Consider the following 24,592-nt stretch of genomic DNA (forward strand, 5'->3'; position numbering starts at 1 on the left):
TACCTCTCCCCCCCCCCGCCCCCACTATTTTTATTTTTTTAAGAGCATAGATAATTTTAAATCTCTATAAAACAACAGTATTATTTAACCCAATTGATTCCTGTATATAGTGCATTCGGCTTCTTCCCAACATCATTAAATTAACTCGGATATTATTTGCATGCTATTACATACAAACTTTAAGACTCGTGTTTTTTTTTTTTTTAAAGGATTTTTGTCGTTTTTTTTTTCTTTTCCCCGTAAATCACCAAGCAAAATATAGGCTCAGAAAAAAAAAAAAAAAAAAAAGGCAGAAAACTAACTAATTTCTACATATGTACAGGGGTGAATAAGTTAAAGGAGGGGAGGGGAGGGGGGGGCTCAGGTTCGCCGGCCGGGAGGGCGGCGCGGGGTGCGGGCAGGGCGCAGCGCTGCCGGGGCCCCCCCGGGCAGATCCGTGGGGACACCCCGAAATTAATGATAATTTGGGGAGAGGTCTGGGAAGGGGGGGGGGGTGTTAAGCACGCAGGGCTGAAGGGAAAGGGGGGGGGAAGAAGCCACCGGGCTGGCGCTGGCGCTGCCGGGGGGGCGCGCCCTACACGTCCCGCATGCAGGCTGCTCCAGGTCCGCCGCCCCCCCCAGCGGGTATGGAGGGGGGGGGGACACTCCATTTCCAGCTCCCCCTCCCCGTATTTCCGAAAGAAAACTAGGATTTCGGTTCAAGCCGAGCTGGGGGATCGGGGGATGCTCCCCAAAACCCCCGAGCCACCCCCCTTTTTCCCCCCCATCCCAACCTCCCCCCCAAACCTCCCCAAAGGGGCCGGGCTCACATGAAGAAGTCGGCGGCGGCTTTGGGGGCGGCTGCCGGGGATGGCTCCCGGGGGAAACCCCGGGCCGCCAGCTTCTCGTACTTCTCTTTGTACAGATCCCTCTCCTTGGCCAAGCGGGCCACCTCCTGCTTGAGCTGCTCCACCTGCCCCTGGAGCTGGCACTTCTCGTTCTCCAGGATGTGCCGCTGCTGGACCCGCTTGTAGCGGCAGGACTGCGCGTAGCCGCGGTTCTTCAAGGTCCTCCTCTTCTGCTTGAGGCGGATCACCTCCTCCTTGCTGAAACCCCGCAGCTGCCGGTTGAGCTCCCGCACCGACATGCTCACCAGCTGGTCGTCGGAGAAGCGCTCCTCCAGCCGCAGGTGGTGGTGGTGGTGGTGGTGATGGTGGTGGTGGTGGGAGCCCGGCGCCAGCTCCTCGCCTCCGAAAGCCGGGGGGCGGAAAGCCTCGTAGCCCTGCGGCGGGTGGTGGTGGTGGTGCTGGTGGTGGTGGTGGGGGGCGCCGATCAGCGCCTCCACCGCGTCCTCGGGGGTCAGGTTGAGAGCCTCGGGGTTGAGGTGGTGCTGGTAGCCCGACATCCAGTAGAGCTCCTCCAGCTGCGGTTTGGAGCCCAAAGAGGAGGAGGCGGTGGGGGGACCGGCCGGGGGTTGCCCCCCGGGGCTCGGGGCGCAGAAGCTGGGCGAGGAAGGCACGGAGGAGCAAGGGGTGCTGAGAGGGGTGGAGGAGAGGGAGCCGGCGGGCAGGCGGTGGCACAGCCTCTCGGCCTCCGCCGGCTCCTTCTTCACCTCGAACTTCATCAGGTCGAAGTCGTTGACGTACTCGATGGCGAGGGGGCTGGTGGGCAGCTCGCCGCTCATGGCCAGCTCCGAGGCCATCTCAGTCCATGGAGGGAGGCCGAAGGGTGCTGTCCTCCTCCTCCTCCTCCTTTTCTTCTTCTTTTTCTTCTTCTTCCTCCTCCTCCTCCTCCTCCGTGGCACCACCGCTCGGCGCGGGGCTCGGCGGCGAGGCCGGCCTCCCTCCGACGGGGGAGGCCGACGGGAGGGATCGGGAAGGCTCCGGCGAGGATGAGGAGGCTCCGGAGAGAGGAGACCCCGACGAGGCTGGGATCCGACGGTGGAGGCTCCGAAGCGGAGGCAGAGAGAAAGGAGCCCCCGGCGAGGCTGGGCTCCGCCGGCAGCCTCCGAGGTGAGGCCGGGCGGGCAGCCCCTCCGAGATGAGGCCGGCCTCGGGGGGGGCTCCTCGGGGCTCCCCCGCTGCTTTCAACCGGGCTCCGGCAGCCTCCTCCGAGGCTCTTCGTCCTCCGCCGGCTGCCTCCGAGGTCGCCGCTCCGGGAACCTCCGGCGAGGCTGAGCTGCTGCTGCCTTCAGCCGGCCTCCGGGAGCCGCTTCCGACGGCTCTCCTCTCTTCTTCCTCCTCCTCTTCTTCCTCCTCTGGAGCTCGGCCTCCGGGGGGGGTCCCCTGATAACGGGAGCCCCGGCAGTGCGGGACCGGCCGCTCTCCAGCCTCCGGCCGGAGCGCAATAGCGAGGAGCCGGCAGGGTCCTGCCCTCCCCCTTTTCTGCAGCCCCTGGCACCTGCCCCGGCCCCACCCCCGGGGCTGCTGCGAGCCTTCCTCTGCCCCTTTCCTCCTCCTCTTCCTCCTCCTTTTCCCCCCACCCTCCCCCAAGACCCCGGGGCGAAAGCTCCCGGGGCCGCCCCCCCGGTGCTCGGCGCTGCCACTGCCGGGCGCGGAATGGAGCCGCCGCCTTATATACGGGGAGAAGGGCTTGGGAACGCCCCCCCGGGGCGTGGCTTGATCCTCAGCAGCCAATCAGAGAGGAGGATGCGCGGGCTCATTAGCATGTCCCCATGGCAACGCCCCCGGGCCGGCTGTCAATCAGCTCGGCGCTGGAAATTGGGGACCCCCCCCCTTGGGGACCCTTTTGGGGACCCCCTCTTGGGGACGCTTTTGGGGAGCCCCCCCCCAGTCCCACCACGGGGCTGCAGCCCCGCAGCTCGGTGAGAGCAGCGACAATCAGATTGCTGCAGGAATAAACCGCTCCCTCCTCCAAAAATGACAGGAAAACCCCAAAACTGGGGTTATTCACCCCAAATCACGCGCCCGCCTCCGGGACACCTCTCCCTATAGGGCCACCACCTCCCGCCCCATCCTGTCCCATTCCCGTGGGTACCAGGCCCCAAAACTGGGCGCAGCCCCTTCCCCACCCCACTTTTCCCAGCTCTGTGAGCACCCAGCACCCTTCCCAAACCTCCCCGATCCCTTTTCTTGCTTTTTTCACCTTTTTTTTTAATCTGTTCCTATCAACTCTTGGTGCCCAGGGACCACCGGCACCTGCTGGAGGTGCCCCCGGTACCTTTGGGTTCCCCCAGCGGGTGCCAGACCCATTTTTGGGGCCACCTCATGGGTGGGAATCTCGCACGAGGCAGCTCGAGACCATCAAATTGGGGGGAAAAACGGTAAAATCCAGGTGAAACGCAGCAAAACGCAGCTCTGAGGCGGGACGGCACCTTTGGGAAGGGTGATGCAGGGAAGGGACAGCGTGGGTTATGGGATCCCCCTGTTGGGGTGTCAGGGTACCAGGGTGTTGGGGTGTCGGGGTATTGGGGTGTTGGGATGTTGGGGTATTGGGGTACTAGGGTGTTGGGGTACTGGGGTGTTGGGGTGCTGGGGTGTTGGGGTGTCAGGGTGTTAGGGTGCTGGGGTATTGGGGTGCTGGGGAGTTGGAGTACTGGGGTGTTGGGGTGCTGGGGTATTGGGGTGTCAGGGTGTCAGAGTACTGGGGTGTCAGGGTGTTGGGGTGCTGGGACGTTGAGGTATTGGGGTGTCGAGGTATTGGGGTACTGGGGTGTCAGGGTGTTGGAGTGTTGGTGTTTTGGGGTGCTGGGGTGTCAAGGTATTGGGGTGCTGGAGTGTTGGCATGTTGGGGTGTCAATGTATTGGGGTGTTGGAGAGTCAGGGTGTTGAGGTATTGGGGTGCTGGGGTGTTGGGGTACTGGGGTGTTGGGGTACTGGGGTGTTGGGGTGCTGGGGTATTGGGGTGCTGGGGTGTCAAGGTATTGGGGTGCTGGGGTGTTGGGGTGTCAGGGTGTTGGGGTATTGGGGTGTTAGGGTATTGGGGTGCTGGAGTGTTGGCGTGTTGGGGTGTTGATGTATTGGGGTGTTGGGGAGTCAGGGTGTTGAGGTGTTGAGGTATTGGGGTGTTGAGGTATTGGGGTGCTGGGGTGTCAGGGTACTGGGGTATTGGGGTATTGGGTTGTCGGGGTATTGGGGTGTTGGGGTACCAGGGTGTTAGGGTATTGGGGTACTGGGGTGTCGGGGTACTGGCGTGCTGGGGTATTGGGGTGCTGGGGTGTCGAGGTATTGGGGTGCTGGGGTATTGGGGTGCTGGTGTGTCATGGTATTGGGGTGCTGGGGTGTAGGGGTGTTGGGATGCTGGGGTATTGGGTTGTCAGGGTACTGGGGTGTTGGGGTGCTGGGGTGTCAGGGTGTTGGGGTACTGAGGTGTTGGAGTACTGGGGTGTTGGGGTGCTGGGGTATTGGGGTGTCAGGGTACTGGGGTGTTAGCATGTCAGGGTACTGGGGTGTCAGGGTGTTGGGGTATTGGGGTGCTGGGGTGTCGGGGTACTGGGGTGTTGGGGTACTGGGATGCTGGGGTGTTGGGGTGTCGGGGTACTGGAGTGTTGGGGTGCCGATGTATTGGGGTTCTGGGGTGTCGGGGTGTCATGGTATTGGGGTGCTGGAGTACTGGGGTGTCGGGGTGTTGGGGTATCGGGGTGCCGGGGTGCTGAGCACCCTACAGGCCGTGGTCCTGGGCTGGATGCGGCCCCGAGGCTCCGAGCCCTGCCACCTCGTGGCTGCCGAGGCTGCAGCACGGAGGGGACGAGGCCGCTTGGGGAAGGACACGGGGGCTGCAGGGTTTGGGGTCAGGGTGGGAACGGGCGCTGCGGGGCGAGGGACGGGGGTCTCCGGGGCTGCCCACAACCAGGGGACTGGGGGAAACTGAGGCACGGGGCCGCCAGCTCCCAACCAGCCCAGCCTGACCCCAAGGCTCCGTCCCATGGGGTCCCCTCCATCCTCGTGCCCCCAGCACCCCGATACCCACTCAGTCCCTTTGGGACAGGGCCCTGCCCGGTTAGAAGCAAGGACTGTTTTGGGCTGTATTCATGCAAAAAGGGTTTTTTCTTTCTTTTTTTTTTTCTTTTTTTTTCCTTTTTTTTTTCTCTTTTTTTTTTTTTTTTTCCCCTTTTTCCTTTCTTTTTTTTTTTTTTTTTTCTAGGGAAAGGGAAAGGGAAGAAGGAGGAAAAACCCTTTATCCTGAAACAGCAGGGATAAAATCGGGGGGGGCTGGGTGGTTTTCATCCCTTTCCCCGTCCTCCTTCTACCAAAATAAAACAGAGGTGGGGGGGTGGAGGCTTTGTCCCAACCCCAGGAGGGGGACACGGTTACAGGCAGAGGTGAGGCTGGAGAGGGAAAATCTGGGGGAAAACCCGAAGCAAACCGAGCCAGGGAGTACAAAAAAAAAAATTAAATAGTATTTATTTATTCATTTATTTTTGTGGGGGGATTTTAACCGCTTTTTCTCCATTTCCTAGCAAAAAAAAAAAAAAAAAAAGAAATTAAAACGCCGCTCCTCCAGCTTGGAAAACGCAGGGAATGAAACCACACGCGTGCCCCTCTAACCTTAAACTCCTAAAAAGGGGAAAAACACCAAAAAAAAAAATATAAGCAGATTTTGCAGCCCAGTTGTGACCCCAAAGGCGGTGCCTGTAGGATGCGGGGACCCCGTGGGTGCCACCTCCCCGCTGTCGTGCCACCATGGCCCCGTGGCACCCTTGGGACACCCTCGGGGCACCCAAAATTTTGGGCTCCCTTCCCGCAGGGGCCACCCGGCCCCGATCCGCGTTAGCAGCAGCCGCCCACGGTGGCCAAGAGCCACGGAGGGATTAGGGCCGGGCCGGGCTCCAAGCGGGGCCGTCGTCGCTTGCCCTCTTGGGGGGTATTTTTAGCGGGGCGGCCGGGTACAGTGGGGCGGCCGAGGGCCCCGTGGCATGTCCCCGTCCCCCGTCCCTCCCCGCCACGCCGAGCAGCTCGGTCATCTAAGTTTACTCGCGGGAGGTCGAGTGACATAACCAGGTTGGAGGCTGTAGGATGGCGGCGGGGTGGCGTCACCCCGTGCTTTTAGAGCGGGCAGCTCGGGCGATCCTTTAACCCTCGGAGCGGGGCCGGGTGCCTTGATCCCATAAGGGTGCTGCCTCGGTTTCCCCGGGTGTGAAATCAGAAGGTGGGGTGCTGGCTGGTGGCCCCGGGTGGCCATCGTGGGGACAACGAGGTGGCCGTCCCCATCGGGGTAACGGGGGGTGCCCACCCTGCCTCACCGCGGGGCCGGTGGCACCCTCTCGGTGCTCGTCCCCTCGCTTGGATCCAGCCCCTAGGGAGGATTAAAAATCATCCCCGAGTGACAATTTTTGTCCCGGGGGGGGGGATAAAATTGCCCAGAGTTGTGCCCCCCACCTTTGGGATAGGACTAGGGGGACGGCCACCCCGCTAAGCGAGCCCGAGGGCGATGCTCCCCCGGCACCTGCTTCCCCGGCAGGGGACCAAGAGCTGTGCCAGCAGCCCTGGCCCACACGGGAGGGACTTCCAGGAAATGTTTACGGTGTGCCCTGCAGAAACACAGCCCCGTGTGTGCGTGTGTGTCCCCCCCCGGGGCCCCCTTCGCTGCCAAAAAGCTGCTGTCCCCTGGGGTTTGTCCCTTGTGGGGCTCGCGCGGCACCTTTGGCCACCCCGTGCCCATCACCGAGCCATCGGGGCTGCTGGGGAGGGGGCAAAAAACCCACCAGGGCTCCGTGACACCCCTCCGGGGGCCGCGTTTATCCCTGCTCGGAAATCAATCACCCCACAGCAGCGGTTTAATGACAGCTGGAAATAAATTAGGATATTCCCCGGGAAGGAACCGGTGGGCGGCAGAGCCGGGGCTCTCGGAGCCTTTGCCTCGCTTAATTATTTTGGTGCGAGCTTTAATCCTCGTTAGCCTGCTCGGTAACGGGGGCTGCAGCCTCGTGCCCCTGGGCTGGGGATGGTACCAGAGCTGCCAAAGCTCCTCGGCCACTGTCACCCCTCGCTGGCCACCCCCGGGGACTTCGCCGTCTCCTCCAGGGTGATTTGGGGTGAATTTCGGTTTTTGACACGACACCACCGGGCACCACATGAAGAAAAAACGGCTTTTTTTTTTTAGAAAATGGGAAAAAATAAAAACACCTTTCCCTGGCCAACCCCTCCTGGAGGTTTTTTTCAGCCAATTTAAAAACCAAACGCTGGAAGATTCGGGTTTTAGGGGTGCAGCCCCTCTGCCAGGAGGGGGATTTGTGCCTGTTTCCCCCCCTACAACCACCCCCAAAACCCCACGTCGCTGAAAGACGAGCGCTGCTTTCCAGGCAGGAACTCCTTTATTTAAATATCAAAACGCACAGGTTAATAAAAGACGTGGAGGTAACGAGGTGGGGAGGGGGGCGGGATGACATCTTTATTAAAAACAGCTCGGGGCGAGGAGAGCTCCGTACACACGCCGTGCGCTGCCCGCCGCACCGAGGAAGGGGGACACCGGGGGGGATGCTGGGGACACGGCCACCCCCAGCTCGCCTCCACGTGGCATTAAACCCCCTGGCTGCCCATAACGAGGAACCCAGGGAGGCGACAGGCATTAATTAATTAATAGGGCCCTCGGTGGTTTGCCATGCCCCGAGCCGTGCGCCAGGCACTTGGGGCGAAACGTGACCGGGATTGGGGGGGGGGGAGGTTTCCTGCCATAAATCCCGCGACCCCAAAAAGGAACCAGGCGGGGTGTGGATGGGGTGACAACAACCCCATGTCGGTGGGGTGCACTCACCCAGCTCGTTCGGGGATGTGAACCCCCCTTTGGGATCGTGGAGGGGGTGAAAACGCAGCCGTCAGCCTTGCCGGAGCCGCGGTTGCAGCTGAGCCCGCTGCGGCGCGGTGGCTTCGTCGCCCACCCCGCGGCCGAGCCCAGCTGGGTGCCAGCTCCCCGGGGACACCGAGCACCCCCTGAGCTCACCCCCCCGTGCCTGCTGAAGCTGGCTCCGGGTTGGAAACGCCGAGGAGGGGCTCGGGGGTGTAAAGAAAGCGGCCGAGCTCTGCCAGCAGCAGGGCGAAGGGTGCTGCGCGCGTGGGGAGCGAGCAAAAAGGGGTTTGGTGCACAAATATTTTGGCACGGGCAGGCAGAGCCAGGAAAATGTCCCCACGGGGCACGCAGCCCTGCTTTGTGCAGCCCTGCCTCTTCCCCAAAGGGCTCCTAGATTGAGTTTGCCCCCGGGGGCTGCTGTTTCGGGACAGCGGGTGGGCAAATCCTGCCTCCCCGTCCTCAAAATCGCACCCGAGAGGGCGAAAGCAAACTGAATTTGGGGCTGAAATTAAACCCACGGATGCAAAAAAAAAGCCCCACAGCACTGGCTGGCCAGCAAGCGGCCGGGGGGAGCTGAGATTTGTACAGCTCATCACACCCATGCCGTGAGATATTAGATGCACACCACAGCAGGGACAACGGCTCGACATTTAGGATGTGCCCACGACGCGTGGAGCAGCTGCGGTCCCGGGGTTATTTCCTACCAGCCTGGAGGCTTGATTTGCTCCCGTCCGGATTCACAAAACCCCAAAAGAGCTGGTTGGGGTCTTCCAAAAGAGCAAAAACTCCGCTGGGACGGGCGTGCTGCGAGGGAATTGGCCCGTGGTGATGCCTGGCACGTGGCTCCGCTCCAAACACTCCTAAAGAGAAGGGACGGAGCAGGATGGATGCAGGTGGGCTGTGATTTTGGGAAAGCGGAGCCAGGCGGGGGCTTTACGCCCTGCTACATCTCACCACGATGACTTGAGACCACCAGGCTCGTTGTCCCAAACCTGGAGGCGGGCACGTGGCCGTGGCCGACCGCAGGGTGCTCGGGTCCCGCATCCGAGCAGCGCCCGCGTGCCCTTCAGCCTTAAATAAACCACCTTAAAAGAGAATTTATTGGGAAAATAATAATAAAAAAAAACAAAACAGCTTCAACAAAACCACCTCCCTGAGCCACACGGACTGGGCGCCGCTCCCTCCGCGCCGCTGCCGGGCTCCCTGGCCAAACCACATCCCAAAACTCAACGCAAAAAAAAAGGGGGGTGCCACGTCCCGGCACGGGGTCCTGAGGTAGGTGCCAGGCGATGAAGCCTGGTTTTGGCTTTTCCTGAGCTGGTCGGCTGCCGCGGGGACAACGCTCACAGCCGGGGCTTGATCTGTAGCTGTTTGCCTGGAAGGAGGAAAGAAAAAATAAAGGTGGAAGGTGTCCCACGGCGCCCCGGCTTCGTGCTCCACCTCCGGAGGGGGATAAGCTCACCTCTGCCACCACCTTCCTCCTGAGAGGCGTTTTCGGGGTCCCGCGAGGCCGCCCACGACAAGGTCCTTTTCCACTTGGTGCCAGCTGGGAGGAAAAAAAAAAAAAGGGAGAAATCGGGAGAATGTCATCCACCTCTCCTCCCTCAAAGGTGGCCGTGCCCCCGAAACTGAGAGCGCAGCCGAAATTGGCTCCGGCGAGGATTTTCTGGCTCCGTGCTGGGTGCTGCTCCACCACTGCCCTGCCAGCCCAACCTCGAGGACATGAGTGTCCCCCCGTGGTGCTCAGCCCGGTTGTGCTCCCCAAAAATGTCCCCAGCCTCTCGGTGCGGATTTGTCCCCTCTCCCGGGGCCGTGTTTCCCCGCCGGATGTTTTGTGGTGGCTGGGATGGAGCTTGCGGCTTCCCCAAACCCCTCCGAGCATCCTCAGCCCCCAGCAAGGGATGAGGGTGTGCACAGGTCCCTTCCCCACCACAGAATACTGAATCGGTTGCAAAATCCTATAGTTATGGGGAAAAAAAAGGTTATTGCAGCATAAGGTGGGTGTCACAACCTGCCCAGGCACCCGGAGCACGCATCCGAGCCGCCCATCACCAAATCCAAGGCAGCAGAGGGAAAAATGAGAACCCAAACCCACCCAGGGGAGTTGGGGGGGTGCAGAGCTGATGGGTTTTTGCCACCTGGAGGTGACGAGGCCGTGGCAAATCCCAATTCTGGTGCCTCGAGGCCGGGAGGGTTTGGGGATTCGCTTGGGAACGGCGCTGCTGCTGGCGGCCGGGCCCCGTCCCGAGGACGCTGAGATTTTTTTTGGGGGGATGAAAGCTCAGCCACCCCGAGCATCCCCTCCAGGTGCTCTGGGCGAGGTTTTTTTGCTGTTTCGGAGCGGAGAGGAGGTGGAGAAGGCGAAGCTTCCTCCCCCGGGGGGGATTTACGCCGCCGCCGGCAAGCTCCGCTTTGGTTTTCACGGGGACTTTCCGCTCTCGGCTTCCAGCTGCTGCCCTGCTCCCAGAGGGAGTCCCCACGGGGTTGAGTCCCCCCAGCGCCGTTTCCCATCCAGCCCTTGGAAAAAGCAGGGGAAAAAAAAACGCTTTTTTGGGTGCCCGCCAGACGCGAGGAACAGCTGGAAGCAAAGGAGCAAGGAGGGATGGGAGAGGAGGAAAGCAAACCCTGCCTCCCCGTGCCCGCTGCCCCTATAAAAGGGTCCCAGATGCCCCTACAGAGCCCAAACTTCACCAAGTTCTCCGCCCGGAGAAGTCCCTTCTCATTTGGGACTTCAAAATCATTTGGGATTTTAGGAGAGCAGAGAGGAGGAGAAGGAGAGGACCCAGCCCAAACCTCGCCCAGGCGTTTTGGTCATAAAACTGGAGAATAAGCAGCACACAACGGGCTCTGGTTTGACCCCTGTTAATCTCTTTGGCCATCCAAAGCACCCCCGTTGCAGAAATCCTACAAAAGGGGTGTCCCCAAGCCAATCCGAGCACCGGGAAGCCCACGAGCACCACGTCCCCTCGGCGGGGAAGCGTCGGGTCGCGTCGGCGAGCTCTTCTGCCCTTCTAAACTTGGGTAACCAAACTTGCCGGGCGCCGTGGCAGTGATACATGGCTCGGGAGCTAATTTATGTAAAATAAAGAGGGCTCATTTAGCACCTTTCCACCCTTAATATAACACCCATACATCAGAGGGCTGCAGAGCAGCCGCGACGGCCGCGGCCATCAGTCACCCTAATGCGGTTCGAGGAGCGGCGGCGCGAGCCACCCCCACCCCGCCGAGCCTCTCAGGGCTCTCCTGATTTTCCAGGTGACCCCAGCATCCCTAAAATTGGGGATATGGGCGCTATAATCCCATGGGAAATGGTAGCAGAGGAGTGGGGCTGCTGCCCAAGCAGCCTGATAGGGGACGACCAGCATCTCCCCATCGCTGCCCCGCGAGGATTGCAGCCCCAGTCCGAGGGGAACCCTACAAACGGCTCAATTCCCCTGAAGAAACGTCCTTAGCTCATTTTCCTACAAGCGGCACGAGAGCCCACGCTCTGCAATTCAAAGCAAATATTGTTACGGAAGGAGAAATCCAGATTTCTTTCGGGGGAGAGGGAAAAAAAAAAAAAAAGGAAAGAAACAAACCCAAAGCTGATTTCTACATCGACCGCAATTAACTCCCTGACTCCTGTACAGGGTTGCACAGAGCCGAGCTCTGATTTTCCTAAAATCCCACAATTATAGAATTTTGTTCTATCCTATCCATGGAGCTGAGCTCTGGTTTTTAAAGTCTTCCTCCAAAAAATCACCATGAAGGTGGAAAGACGAGGCGGCGGTGACGGAATAAAATCACAGTGGGTTGTAAAAAGGGCAGCCAGGCGAATCGGGGCCGGTTTCTCACCTCCGATTTCAGGTAGAGGAGATGCTGCCCGTGGAAAGGGGCCGGGGGGGAACCTCGGCACGCCGTCGGCCCCGCAAACCCAACTCCATTTTCTGCCTCTGCGCACGGCGGATCCTGCAAATGGCGCGATCAATCTCGGGGCGCATCTCGCGCGCCTTCCGCTCCTTCCCTCCCCTCTCCTCCCTCCCTCCCTCCCTCCCTCCCTTCCACCCCCTCTGCGTTTCGGGAGCGACACAATCCATCTTCCAGGAACCCAGGTATATCATTTCTAGTTAGCGAAAGCCGGGCGAAGAAGCCCCTTTTTCATTACGATGATTGAAGCGCTCCCGAGGAGAGGCGCGGGGCTGGTGCACGAGCCCTCCGCGCCGAGCCGAGCCGCTTTTGCTGAGCTTGTCAGCCTCGCCGGAGAATTAGGACTTCCAGCGCTCTTACTTCTGATGAAAATCAACATTTATTTTGCCTAAGCCGAAGAAGGTGTCAGGCAGACGGAGAAACTTGCCACTCTTCGCCGGGAGAAGGGAGTGAGGAGGAGGAAATCTAATAGAAATATATTATCAAGTCCGAGGAGTGGACACGGCAGTAAATCACGCTTGAGGTGGCACCATTAGATTTTTCAATAAAAGCCGGCCTTCCCCCAGACGCATCCTCGCCGAGCGGCTCCAGCTGCACCCACCAAGTGAGACAAAATCCGCCTCAGCCAGATGCCGAGGGAAGGGGGAGAATGGGACGGGGGAGTTGTAGGGGATTTGGAGGGACGCTGCCAGCGGGGAATCCCCCGGGACGGGGGACAAAGGGAGGTGGCTTTGCTCTCTGTCCCCAAATCCCCTCCCTGCTCGATGTTGAGTGCTGAAAAATGATTTTTTTCCCCCCAATTTGTGAGGCTGGGAGGCAGCTGGGGTAAAGGATGGCGGCAGGAGGTGTCCTGCATCCACGGGGACCGTGCAGCCGCTGGAAGGCGCCCAAATCCCGAAGCGATGGGATGCGGGGAAGATGGGAGAGCACGGCAAAAGCTCGCGAACGATTTTCCAAATTCCTCCATCAAAGCCTCGCCAGAGAGCTGGCTGTTGTAGGGATGCCTCCTCTCCAAATCCAGGCTAACGAGAGGGCTGCAATTAGCAGGAGAGCCGCGCTTCGTCAGCCTCCCAGCTACTCAGACGGGAGTGGCGGGGAGCGAAGGGGATGCTCGGGGCGCCGCGGCGCATCCCGGCACCTCCCTGCCCACGCACGGCCCAGGTGGAGAAATTCCTGCCCTTCTCCCCCAAATCCCACGTGTATTTTTTTCACCCTTCCAGGATAAATATCCCTTTTTCTGCTCCCCGGTGACTTGAGGGGAGCCCGGAGGCTGAAGCTGCCTCCGGAGCAGCTTTTTTTTCCTGCCGCTGAGTCAGCTCCGGAGGAACTTGGGCTGAGGGAGGCCTTTTTTTTTTTTTTCCTTTTTTTGCAAAGCCCAAGGACAAAAGCAGGGATAGAAAGGCCGGCAGCAAAGGGCTAAGCCCCAGAATTTCCAAGAAACAGGTTTTCAGATGGAAAAAAGCAGCTTGCTGGGGGGTTTTGATGGTTTCCCGAGGGGCGTCTGCAGCGCTCTCCAACTTTCTCCGCTCCTCCTCACGTTTTTAATTTAGCTAGAAGGTGCCTGGGCAGGAGGGGGCCCTCTCCTGCCACCTAATATCAAGTTTTTATCCTCAAAGACAACACCAGGGCTGCCTCCCAACCCCTACAAAACACAGAGTATGGTATGTTGAACATCTGCCCTATCCTGCCAAGCTGAAGGAGATGGGATTTCATCATCTCGTCATCATCAAGGGTTCTTCCATCTCCAGCTTTCGGGTCATTAAATAATTCAGGGGGGGCATGACAGGGGTTCCAAGTGGCAGCCCGAACGAGAAGGGTCTTCAGAAATCCTAAGCAAAGTCTGAAAGCCCTGGTCTCCAGACCCTCCATCCCAGGAGGATGAGACCCTAAAAAACGGGTAGAAAATTAATATGGAAGGAGCAGATTTCAGGAAAACAAGAGAGACTTGGCAGGTCTGAACCTCGCCTGCCAATCAATCGATAAGGAAAGAGGATTGGAAACGTGCAGGCAGCGAGGTGCAGGCAGGGAGTGAATCAGAAAGGGTTTTTTTTTTCAAGTGTGGGATGAGAAAGGGCGATTCTGATTCAGACGGAGAGCCCAATTAGAAAAAAGCCACGGCGCTCATCAGCTTTACTGGAAGTTTCGAATAAATTGGCCGCTTTGCAAGAAGGGAATTAAATAAACATCAGTGGAGTTTCTTAACTCTCGGACCTTCCATCTCAGCTGGGAGCATCCAGGACCAGGAGACGGATGCCTGAAGTCAGCACATGGATAAAACAGGATGGATGAGAACAACCCAAGGGTGTCCTGCTGCGGGGACCACCCTCAAACAGCCCCCAAACCCTCAGTGCTTTTGGGTCCCCAAACCCAGCACCTGCTGGCTCGGGAGGAGGAGATGGGATTGCTAAGGACTCGAGGAGAGCCGGCACGTTACCGGGAAAGCTCGCTACCTATAGCTCGATCCATTTGGCATGAGGAAAGCAATTAGGTTAGAGGTTTGTTAATTTGGTTATGAAAGAGTTTGGAGGCTCTCTAATTAAACTGCCTGCCCGACGGGGCGTGCAGCAGCCCGGGGCTGGTGAGGAGCAGGAGAGCCGGGCGCACACGGCAGCATCGCGCCGCTCACCGTCACGGGGGAGATCTGCTAAGTGCCAGGAGAAGATCCAGGAAGGTCCCACGAAGGTCTGAGCTCCTCCTGAGCCTTGCTGGATGATAACCACGAGATGAGCAGCAGCAGGAAGGAAGATGGGTTCTCCTGCTGGTGCTCAGCTCGCCATCGAGACCCTCTTAAATTATCCTACCGGAGCAGAAGACCCCAAAGAAAGGAGATGAGCCATTCCGTGGGGCCAAAACCTTTCCTCAGCTCTCCATTGGTCTCCTCATCTCTCCCAAATTGGTGGAGGACCCGGCCAGGTGCGTGCTTCGGTGTCCATGAGGTGTCCTGAGCCAACTTACTGTCCTCTATCCAATGTCCCCTATTAGATGATCCACCGGTTTGAGTTTCTCGTTGAGTTTCTCGCCCCTAAGCAGGGGTAGAGCAAAGATTTGGGGAGTTATTGCCCAAAGATTTGGGGAGTTGCTAGCAGGAGAGGCAGAGCCCGTTTGGGGAGGTGATCCCACCCAAAGAAGACACCACGGAGGTGGCCTCAACCAAAGAAGAAGCCACAGAAGCAGACCAGATGTACGGCCACTGCCTCATCACTTCCCCATGGCCAAGGTCCTTCCAAAAACGGGCAATGACCCCCACCAGGAGAGCCAAGACCTCTGCGCCGCCACCAGCCAGGACTCAGATCCCCAGAGAAATCCTGGAGGTAACTGGGATGGAAGAGAGAGAATTGGGTTTTTTTGGTCATTTTTTTGGCCAAAGAACTGGTTATTTGTTTATTTTTTGGCCGAAGAAGAGCAGGTTAACGGGGAATTGCGTTCTTCAACGACCTGCCCTCAAATAATTGCTGCCTTCGGTAGCTGCAGGAGGAGCCAGACCCTCGGTGGAAGTTCCCAAGGAATAACGGATCGATATAAGCCAGGGCATAAAAAATTGTTTCCCTGGGTAAACAAAAGGCTTCAGCTTTATCAGGAAGAAGTCCAAGTTCAGCGCTAAGGCGTGCAATAAACGTTTCATTAGTGGTGCTTTTCGGGGTTTTGCTGGCGTTGTAATAAACCTCTTTGATATCTACCTGGAGCCCTCAGGGTCCCCAGTACAGAAAGATGGGGACGTACTGGAGCGAGTGGAGGCCACCAAGAGGGTTGGACCATGAGGAGATGCTTGGGACAACACTAAAAAGAGAGTTCCTGGTATTTTATCCACGATAATGGATAACCAGACCCTACCAAGAGGAGAAACGACTTGGTCCTGCTGGGGTCAACGCTGGCAGGATGCTGGCTCCCTGGGACACCCCCCTCGCACCCGAGCCTTCCATCACCAGCCCCAAAGATGCCTTCTGTAGGGTTTCGGGGCATTTTTTGCCACGTCAACCCAAAGGGCTGGCTCTCATCTGCCTCGTCCAGCTGCCAAAACGCAGAGATTTGGGGCAAACAGCGCGCGCCAGCAGGAGAAGCGTTGAAGGCGATGCTGCAGGTGGTGGAGACCCTCCCCAAGGCATCCCACCACGAGGATTTGCATGGAGAAACCAGCCCCAAATGTGGGCTGGGAGCAGGAGGTGTTCGGACAGGGTTTCAGCCCCATGGGGTTGCAGCAGGGCGAAACGGGATCGGGATCAGCCCCAGCGGCAGCGAGCACGGCGCGGGTTCGGGCAGGGAGGGCGGCGGCGAGGATTTGTGCTCTCCAAGTGATTCCTCCAGAAGTGAAAGCTGTAAACAAAACTGGAAGCGCTGCACCTCGATGAATTCCTCCAAAGCCAAAGCGTTTTTGAGCGTGCTCAGCGGAGCCGTTAAAAAAGACTGTAGCGAGCATCTTCCATTAACGTTACGACCGTGAAATATGACAATAAAATGATAGCCGTATGGTCGCAAATTTGCAGCCCGCCGAGTTGCTAGGGGTTTATCGTCACTCAAACGTGCAGAGAGCTGTAAAATGTTTACAGAAAGGGTCGTTTGCAGCTATAAAATCCTCTTTTCTCTCCTAAACAAGGCTGAGTGGAGCCATTTACAAACCCCTGAATGTTCATCGGGGGAGAGGGGAACATCTGTTCTCTCCAGGAGTTTTCCGTGATCTTCTCGAACAAATTAACTAAAATGGGTGCTTTCTAATTAAATTAGCACTCGATTGGAATGGTTTGCATTGGTGCGCTCGCTGACAATTAGCGCGGGGAGGCCAGTTAGGCTCCGGCGCAGGCTATTTAACTGGGAGGTGAAATATGGAGGAGCCCATTACCTGCACGATGCTCGCGCTCCCTCCTGCCCCTGCCCTGAGAAGGAAACGTGACGAAGGATGGGGAGGCACCGAGAGATGTCCAGGAGCTCGTCCTGGGCACCAGGGTCTCCATCTGGGGACTCACGGTGGGTCTGTCCCCACGTGAGGACAGCATCGAGCTCAGCACCTCCTCCCTCCTTTTCCAATCCCCTTTTTACACATCCCAAGGCTGTGGACGTGCACCGAGACCCCGTTAAGATCACGGTGAGCCTAAAAAGCTGGACCCTAAAAGTCATCCCCAAACACCTGCCCCACCGGCACCTTCCCTCCTGCACGCGCCTTTCCTCCTTTCTTCCCCTATTTTCCAGTATTCAAAGGGCATTTTCTGAAATTGTGAGCGTTTAACCAAGCCATTCAGATCACTCCGTAATAGCAACCTGTCCTCCTCCTGATTTCCTACCCCACCAATTTGCGTGTCACCCTCAGGGTCTGCAAGCAGGAACTGAATATTAGCGCCGCGCCCCCCGTTACGGGCAGAGCCGCCCCTCGGGGAGGGCACAGATCCCAAAACCGCATCGCAGACACCCGGAGCCAGGTGAGGACCCATCCTAACCACCCAAATATACCCTCACTCCTGGCTTTATAGGTGATTTGGGCACGGTGAATCATTTAGATCCTCTAGCACCACCAGCAGCCTCATCCTGCGCCCTCCTGGGATGACCAGGATGAAACCTGTTGGTGGCCAGAGCTCCTTTTCTCTCGTTTCTGCTTATCATTTTCCCCTTTGGTCCCTCGGTGTGTTAGGATGAGCTTTTAATCACCAAACGCATCCCAGCACCGGGCAGAGGCAAACCTGGGTGTCCGATGGCTGCATCCCCCTGGCAGGGAAACTGCTTCCTCATCAGATCCTTTTACAGACATCTGCAACTCCTTCCCTGCTTTCCTTTCCTTTGGCTCCTGCTTCACCGATTCCCTCCTGTTTTTTTTTGTTTTTTTTTTTTCACAGTCAGGTCAACCAGCTGAAACGTTTCCCCGAGTTTTACCCCAAATTTAAAATGTCAAGGCAGGAGCTGCTCGCTGTCGAGCTTACCGAGTTTTGCTCATCCTAAAACTGAATTTTTTTCGTGGAGGTCCGAAGACCACGGCCTTCTGTGGGTCCAGCAGTAGGGCAAGGCATCACCGTACCCCCCTGAGACCTCCTCCCTCCTACCCGGGTCTGCTGGGGTTATGGGAACAAGACTGGATCCATCATTGGGTAATTTATAGGATAAGGAGGAAGCCACCGAAGATAAAAGATGGGGACAAAATCCTATGGCGTGATTTCAGGAGCACTGAGAGAATTAGTATCGGGGCTGCTGCCCCTGTGGGTACAGAGATGCGAGTCCCAGTCGTCATCCCAGTTTGGGCTCCCAGTAAACTGGTTTGGGGACCCATAAAACCCACCGACCCCATAAAAAAACACGGGAAAAGCCACTCAATGAACCGGGGCAGTGCGGGGCAAAACCAGTGCAGAGCTTCCTACCTGGCTCGTCATCTGGCTCGTCCTCGTCCCTCTCCACTTTGCAGCCCTCGTCCCCGGGGGAGGCGGAGGACAGGAGGGAGATGAAGGAGGGCAATTTTTGGAGCCGGCTGCTTTGCGAGGCGTCCGCGTCTCTCCAAAACTTCACGTCCTGCTCCGCGCCGGAGGGGCCGGGCACTTCCCCGTCATCGCAGGGCTGAGCTGGGCGGTTCCTGGCAAAATGAGAAGATTAATAATGAAAAATGAAGCACTCAGCATCGCGGGCACGGGAAGAAGCTGAGGAGAACCGCTGGGTACGCGGAGGATCCTCGGGCTCCATCCCGGGCTGCCTCTTGTCTCTGATTTCTTGCGAGCCCAGCTAACGTGACAGTCAGGCTTGCTTTGACATCTCTGGTGACGGTGCTAATAAAGGAAAAACCTCCCCGGCAGCTTTCAAACTCTTCGAGCTGGCCAGGGGCGTGCTCCCTTCCCCGTGCAGGATATGCCAGGAACCGAGCCGGGGCCGGGAACGGGCGCAGGATGCCCCGCGCTCATGCCTTCTTACCTAAAAAGAGCAAGGAGCTATTTTACACCTCATTCACACGGGGGACGTGAGCTGGGTGTCATTCCAAGGCTCTTCTGTCACCCGGGATAAGTCCAGAGCCTGTTGAGAGCTCGTCCCCTCCGCGACCATACAAGGCAGGGCTGGGATGGGGACCAGGACCCGGCTGGCACTGTGGTGGGGGGCATCTTGTAGGGTCCCCCGTGCCGTCCCAAATCCACCCCATCCTGCTGCAGAGGGGCGAAGCAGGCAAGCTGCTCTTTCCTCCTCCTGCTAACCAGGACTTTTAGACAAGTTGGGGGGCTTTTAAAACCCACGTTTCAGCTGGGTTTTAATTTTTGGTATGCTTAAAGCGTAAAACCCCAGGTGACAGTGACGGTGATGGGTAGGGCGAGACCTGCCCATGGGCTGCGAGGAATTAGCACCACCCCAGCCCTCCTCTTGCCCCCGTTCTGTCGGATGGGTTTTCTGCAGTGGATTCACCACCAAAGCTCCTCCATCTCCAGGAGGAAGGGCTGCAAAAACCCCAGAGGCCACGGACATATCCCCAAACCTTCTGCTCCTTTCCTACCTGCCCGTCTCCTCGCAGAGCCGCCGGCACTTGGAGGGGGGATCAGCGCTGTCCCCTCGGGGCTGACGTTTCTTCCGCGGGTGCAGCAGCTTGCAGCGGGCGCCCTGGGGGCAGACACCCTTCTTGGCGAAGTCCGGGCAAACCAGGGTGTGCTTCTTCTTGCACTGCCAGGGAAAAGAAAAAGAGGGAGATGTTAAGAAGTGTGGCGACGTCTCCCCCCCGAAATCCTCACAAGGAGAGGGAAATCCGCAGCACTCCCCGGGATTTGGGGACTTTTGGGGCACTTTTTGGCAGTGGGAAATGATTGAAGAGACGCTGGCAGGGCAGACGAGGCAGCTCTGGATGTGATTTAATCCCCGAGACATCCAGCCCCTTGTTTCTCTGCGTGGCTCCTGTCTCACCTGAATGCCTGCACTGCAAGGCACATCCTTGCTCCCGGGCGGCTCAGACGCCAAAATTTTGCCTGAGTTTGGGGAAAAAACGGACAAATCCATGGGCAGAGAAACACAGCAAGGGGTTGCGGGGCAAAATCATGGATCATGGGGCTCCTGCCCTTTGAATACCCTCAAAGTGAAGCCGTTTGGGACCAGCCCCCTGCGGTGACCTCGGGGACATGGTGGCAGCCCCGCTGAGCCGCCGGAGCGGTGGCAGACCGAGGGGTCCCCGCTCAAAAGGGCAGCGGGGTCGGCAGCTCGGCGGCCCCAAGGGAACACCGACGTCGGTGGCGGAGCGAGGAGCTCGTCTGCTGGAGGCCGGGGAGGTCACCAACGCGGCAGGAGGGCTGGGATCTGGACAGACACACGGACAGCGGCTCTGCGGGGGTGGAAGAATCGAGGAAAAGCCCAGCAGGGATCAAGCCAGACGTGGAAAATTCATAGAAACATCTCCCTGCGCTCCCCTCCTCTATTTCTATGAGCTGCCAGGAGGTTGCAGCAAGTAAATCGCTAACCCAATGCGTAATCTGAAAGTTGAGCTTCTCCAAATAGTGCCCAGAGTTTAGCACTGCTCTATTTTTTTAAATAAAATCCTATTTTTGCCCATGGATGGGTGCTGGAGAAGCACACAACTGGGCAAAATCCGCTCTGTGCTTGGTGCCAGCTCTCAGGAGCTGGTAGGGTCATTAAATCTTATCTTTTGAGCGCCATGCAAGAGTGAGTGCATGAAAATCACCTCCTCCAGCACCCAAAGCTTCTCTCGCCCTGGTTAAGCAGCCAATATCTCAGCAAATCGAGAAAACACGCGCTAAAATTGAGGGAAGTTTGGGAAAACAGCTTTCCTTTTCTCCCTGCCTTCCTCCCAACTTGCAGTGCCGCAAAACGCTCCGGCTGCCGAAGCCGTGGACCACCAGCAAGTGCTTGGAAAAGGCACCAAGAGGACAGCTTTCGGGTCATTTTTTCCCAAAATGTTAGGATCTGGAGAGCAAACCCCTCAACCCGGGTGAAGTCCAACGCAAAACCAGACGTGGGAAGGAGAAGGGCAGCGAAAAGGAGCCCTTGCCTCAAAGGGCCGCGTGGATGCACTTGGCACTGCTGCCCCTACACCGAGGGATGATGGAGAACACCACAGATTTGGGAAAAAGCCAGGAAACGTGGCTGTTTCATCCCGTATCAGCTTGGAGGGGCCGAGGGACAGTGCCACGTGCGTCGCCATCCCCGTTAACACCTTGCGGTGGGAGCAGGAGCATCCCCAGCTGGTCGCTTGCTCCCCGGCGAAGGCAGACTTAATATTAAGAAAACAAACCGCCCGCGACTAATTCGGGGCCCCGGCTCGGTTTTCTAATGACTTTTCCTCGCTGCTCTCCGTGCCAAACACGCTTGGCCCTCCTCTCACGGGGCTGCAGGGAATTGCGTGCAGCTCGCGGGGTCCTGGGGAAGCAGCTCCTCGGCTCCAGGCTCAAAAGAGAGGGTGGAAAAGCCCCCTCTATTTATTTATGGGAGGGAAGGGGGAGCTCTTTTCCTCGTGCCCCCCGTGCCCTAAAGGCAGGCGAAGGCGAGGGTTGGGGTTACTGTAAAGCTGCTCGCCGCGTGTCGGCCGGGGTGAAGCAGCGCTGGGGCTGCGGGGTGGCAGGAGCCACCCGATCCCTTCCACCTGTCGGGGCGGCTAATTATACCCCGCGGGACCCCCGCCAACGGGCAGGTTGGGCCATAAAAAGCGAAAAAGCATCTGGCTCCTTTCTCCAGGCAAGAGAAAACCCGGAGCACCCCCCCCCAAAACGCCCCCGGGGAGAAAGCCGGCGGCTGCATCGGGCGCCCGGGTGATGCCACCACGGTGGGGACACCCCATGGAGCGGGGTCACCCCATGGAAATGGGATGGGGACGAGCCCCGGGGGGTGCTTCTGGTGTTCCAACCCCTTCTACCATCTCCCTGTTCTGGGGTTTCCCCTGCAGCCTGCAGCAGCGGTGCCCGACCATGGCACGGTGCCCGCTGGCTGCCCCGCGGCCGGGACTCCTCCCTGGCTGCCAGGGAGCCCTGGGTGAAATTCGAGGTGCTGCTCAGCACCCAAAAAGCCTTAAATGGCCCCCGGCCCCATCACACAGTGGGAAGGGGTCGGGCAACAAGGGTTATCTGCAGAGCACTGCCTTCTTTAGCCTGGACCTGGCAAAGGAGGAGGCAGCAACTGGCAGGGCCAGTGGAAGAGCCTCGCTCAGCCCTGGGAATGCCGTTAATGAACATTTTCCATCACCGCCCTTGGCAGGAGGTTGGGGAGGGAGGGAGGAAGGTGAAGCTGGGTTACTGGGCCGACCGGCGAGCTCCCGCTGACCCCACGGGGGGAGCAGTGGTCCCGTCCAGCTTGGCATTCCCGGCTCCGCTCCACCAGCGGGGCCCTGCCCAGGTTGAACTTCTCAAATATCTCCGGGCTCGTCTCGCGCCCTCCGCTCCAGCCCTTCTGCTCCGGTGCCAGGGGACAGCAGGTGACACGGGGAACAGCGGCTGAGCAAGAGAACAAACCCCTGGTGCATCCTTGCCCTGCTCTTTCCATCTCCTTGGGCTCGCATCCTTCTCTCTGGAGAGCGTGGCTCCTCGCTGGAAACCCAAAGCGCTGCTGTGCCAGCAGGGAATTCCCCTTCTGGGGAAAAGGGAGCCTCGAAAGCCCAAACTGAACCCCAAAAGCCAAGCATCTCGCTCTGCTGGAGCTGTTAGAGCTCCGGGGTGCAGGATTAACAGGCTGGATCGATGTCAGGCTGCCTTCATGCACCTCTTACCCGCGACTTCTCGCTGGAGGTGGCGGGGCTGCTTTCCGACGCCGCTCCGAGCTGACAGCCTGTAAACAGCTTTTTTTGATGGCTTTTTTTTTTTTTTTTTTTTTTTTTTTATAATTGGCTGCAGATGGAAGCAGCCTTAAAAATTCCAGCTCCCCGGCGTTAAAACCTGGAGGACAATGCAGCCGGAGCATCATGTGTGTGGGGGAATAATAACGGGGGAAATTTAGCCAACGCACGGAGCGGTGCTTGCGCCTTTTTGTCTCCAAGCTGCAAAGAGCCCAAACCAAGGCTTTTTTATGTTGTTTTATTGTTTCTTCCCGGCAGGAAAAGGCTGGCGGGGAAGCAAGGAAGTCCTAGAGATGGAAGCTCTCTAGGATTTTGGATCTATCTGCTCCCCAGGACCTACCACAATATGAACAGGACTGTGGACATCGGTCGCTAACATCCATCCAGGCACAGCACGAAGAGGTGCTCAGAGGGACACCCATCCTAAAGCCAAGCTGCTGTGGTGCTGGCAGGAGTAAAAGTGCCTCCGGAGCAAGAATGGGATGGCATCTCTGAAATCACAGTGATTTAAGAGGCAGCAAAACAGCTGGGATGGATTGAAGGGGTGAGGAAAAGACCTGTCCCTGCAGCGTGCGCCGTCCTGGCATGGTCCAGCCTAGATATAACTGACCTAAGGGCTGGGTTTTGTTCCACATCCCTTCTCCCCAACCCCATTATGGCTCCCTCTCCATCATTATTGACTTTTTCTTCTTGTCTTACTCCTTCCTGGTTTGGAGGCGCTGTTTTGCTGGTGCAAAATAAAATGCAAGTGGCATTTTAGGCTCAGCGAGCATCTGCAGGGCTGGCTGTCCTGCAGCATCTTCCCCCTTGCTGCCACCACTCCCCGACGCTTTCTCCTCTGCGTCTGCTCAGGCTTGCCCAGTGCAGGGACTTTTTCAGCAGACAGGTCCTGTTACCGGCCAGATCCCTCCTTCTGCCAAAGCCCAAACTGGAAACGCCACGAATGAAAGAACTGTGAAACGTGCAAAGGGAAGAATTCACGCAAGGAAGTTGAAAAGCTGCAAAATTCCCCTCCTGGAGCAGCCAGCAGCAGCATCGCGGTCCTAGTTAACGTCAGGCAGGACATCTGGAAGCAGAGCATGAGCTGGCAGGAGCTGAGATCAGGGAGGCAAAGCATCACGGGATCCGTCAGCAGAAGCCGACACTTGAGCTCGTGGTTTCCAAGCCAATGGCCCTTGTTTTGGAAAAACTCTTTGTTTTGGAAAAAAAAAAAAAAAAAAAAAGGAAGGAAGAGCTTGAAATCTGCAGCCACTCGATGCCCCGGGAGTTCGGTGACACGGCTCGAAGGGTGACAACAGCACTTGACAAACTGCCCCACGAAGCACCGCAGCCCGGAGCTGCCATTTGTGCCGTGGCCCTTGGCAGGCTCCGTGTAATTGGAATTTTCCATGTAGCAAAATGATGTCAAAGAGCAGTTAACCTCCCCAGCGTGAGTGCACGCGACAGCTCCGAGCAGGAGCCCGGGTACTGTAATTGAGCATTTCCAATGCTTTTTCTTTTTTTTTTAAATTTAATTCTCTCTCTTCCCTCGGGAATTGCTGCCGGCTGGTCCCACCGCTTGCTCCCAGCTCCCTGCTCGGAGCCGCAACAAGCAGAGGTTGGATTTTCCAGGCTTGGCTTTTGTCCGAGTCCCTGATCGACCTGAAGGACAGCCACGTGTCTCTGATGATGCTTTCTGACATTATACGCCCAAATATAAATAAAAATAACTGAGCGAGCCTGGAGGATAGAGGAAAACTGACCAGCCACAGCAAGCACCTTGGCCCTACTCCAACCCCAAAGCAGCAAGGGCTGGTAGAGACATGGTGAAAGCGAAGCCATGGATGTAAGGAGCAAGGGGAATCCCAGCTGAAGAGCAAAGACCTGCAAAGACCAGCAAGGACACCCACGTGGGAATGCCTTCAGCATTTAATTATTTCCTCACTGCTTTGCTGAGCTTGTTCAGGAATGCCATTTCCATCAAAGCCCCCTGATAACTTCATCCTTTGCATCTCAAAGTCACAATGGAACTGGTTTCATACAGAGAACCTATCAATGTTTGACATGGAGAGCCCCTAACCCCTTCATTACCAACCCCAAATCTTTACTGTTAGGGACGTAGCAAGCCAGAAACCCACTGTACATCCCCTACAATGGGGTCTGCATCATGAGCAGCCTTTCAGGTGGCCCGAGGAAGCAGCTCACGGGATGCAAAGATCATCCGACAGCAGAGAACAAGTGGGAGCAAAGGGGAACCCCAATGCAGGA

The 24,592-nt window shown here is 57.8% G+C and overlaps 2 protein-coding genes across 2 annotated transcripts in view; both read right to left on the minus strand.

Moving 5' to 3' along the window:
• Positions 1 to 805: 805 nt before the first annotated feature.
• On the minus strand, positions 806 to 2,414 carry MAFA (MAF bZIP transcription factor A; the record flags this gene model as incomplete). Its single annotated transcript, XM_082752476.1, has 1 exon — positions 806 to 2,414. Exon 1 carries the CDS (start codon positions 1,679 to 1,681, stop codon positions 806 to 808), a length of 876 nt encoding a protein of 291 aa, XP_082608602.1. The 5' UTR covers positions 1,682 to 2,414.
• A 4,780-nt stretch (positions 2,415 to 7,194) lies between these two features.
• The window catches only part of ZC3H3 (zinc finger CCCH-type containing 3), a 121,715-nt gene continuing 104,317 nt past the window's right edge, over positions 7,195 to 24,592 (minus strand). The window contains exons 10-13 of the mRNA XM_082752270.1: positions 19,076 to 19,239; positions 17,967 to 18,175; positions 9,188 to 9,271; positions 7,195 to 9,100 (exon numbers count right to left, since the gene is read on the minus strand). Coding sequence (XP_082608396.1) covers positions 9,069 to 9,100; positions 9,188 to 9,271; positions 17,967 to 18,175; positions 19,076 to 19,239 — 489 coding nt within the window. The 3' untranslated portion in view covers positions 7,195 to 9,068. The remainder of the gene's footprint in view (positions 9,101 to 9,187; positions 9,272 to 17,966; positions 18,176 to 19,075; positions 19,240 to 24,592) is intronic.

This window comes from Aythya marila (assembly GCF_965140915.1).
Source record: "Aythya marila genome assembly, chromosome: 2".
Taxonomy (NCBI): domain Eukaryota; kingdom Metazoa; phylum Chordata; class Aves; order Anseriformes; family Anatidae; genus Aythya; species Aythya marila.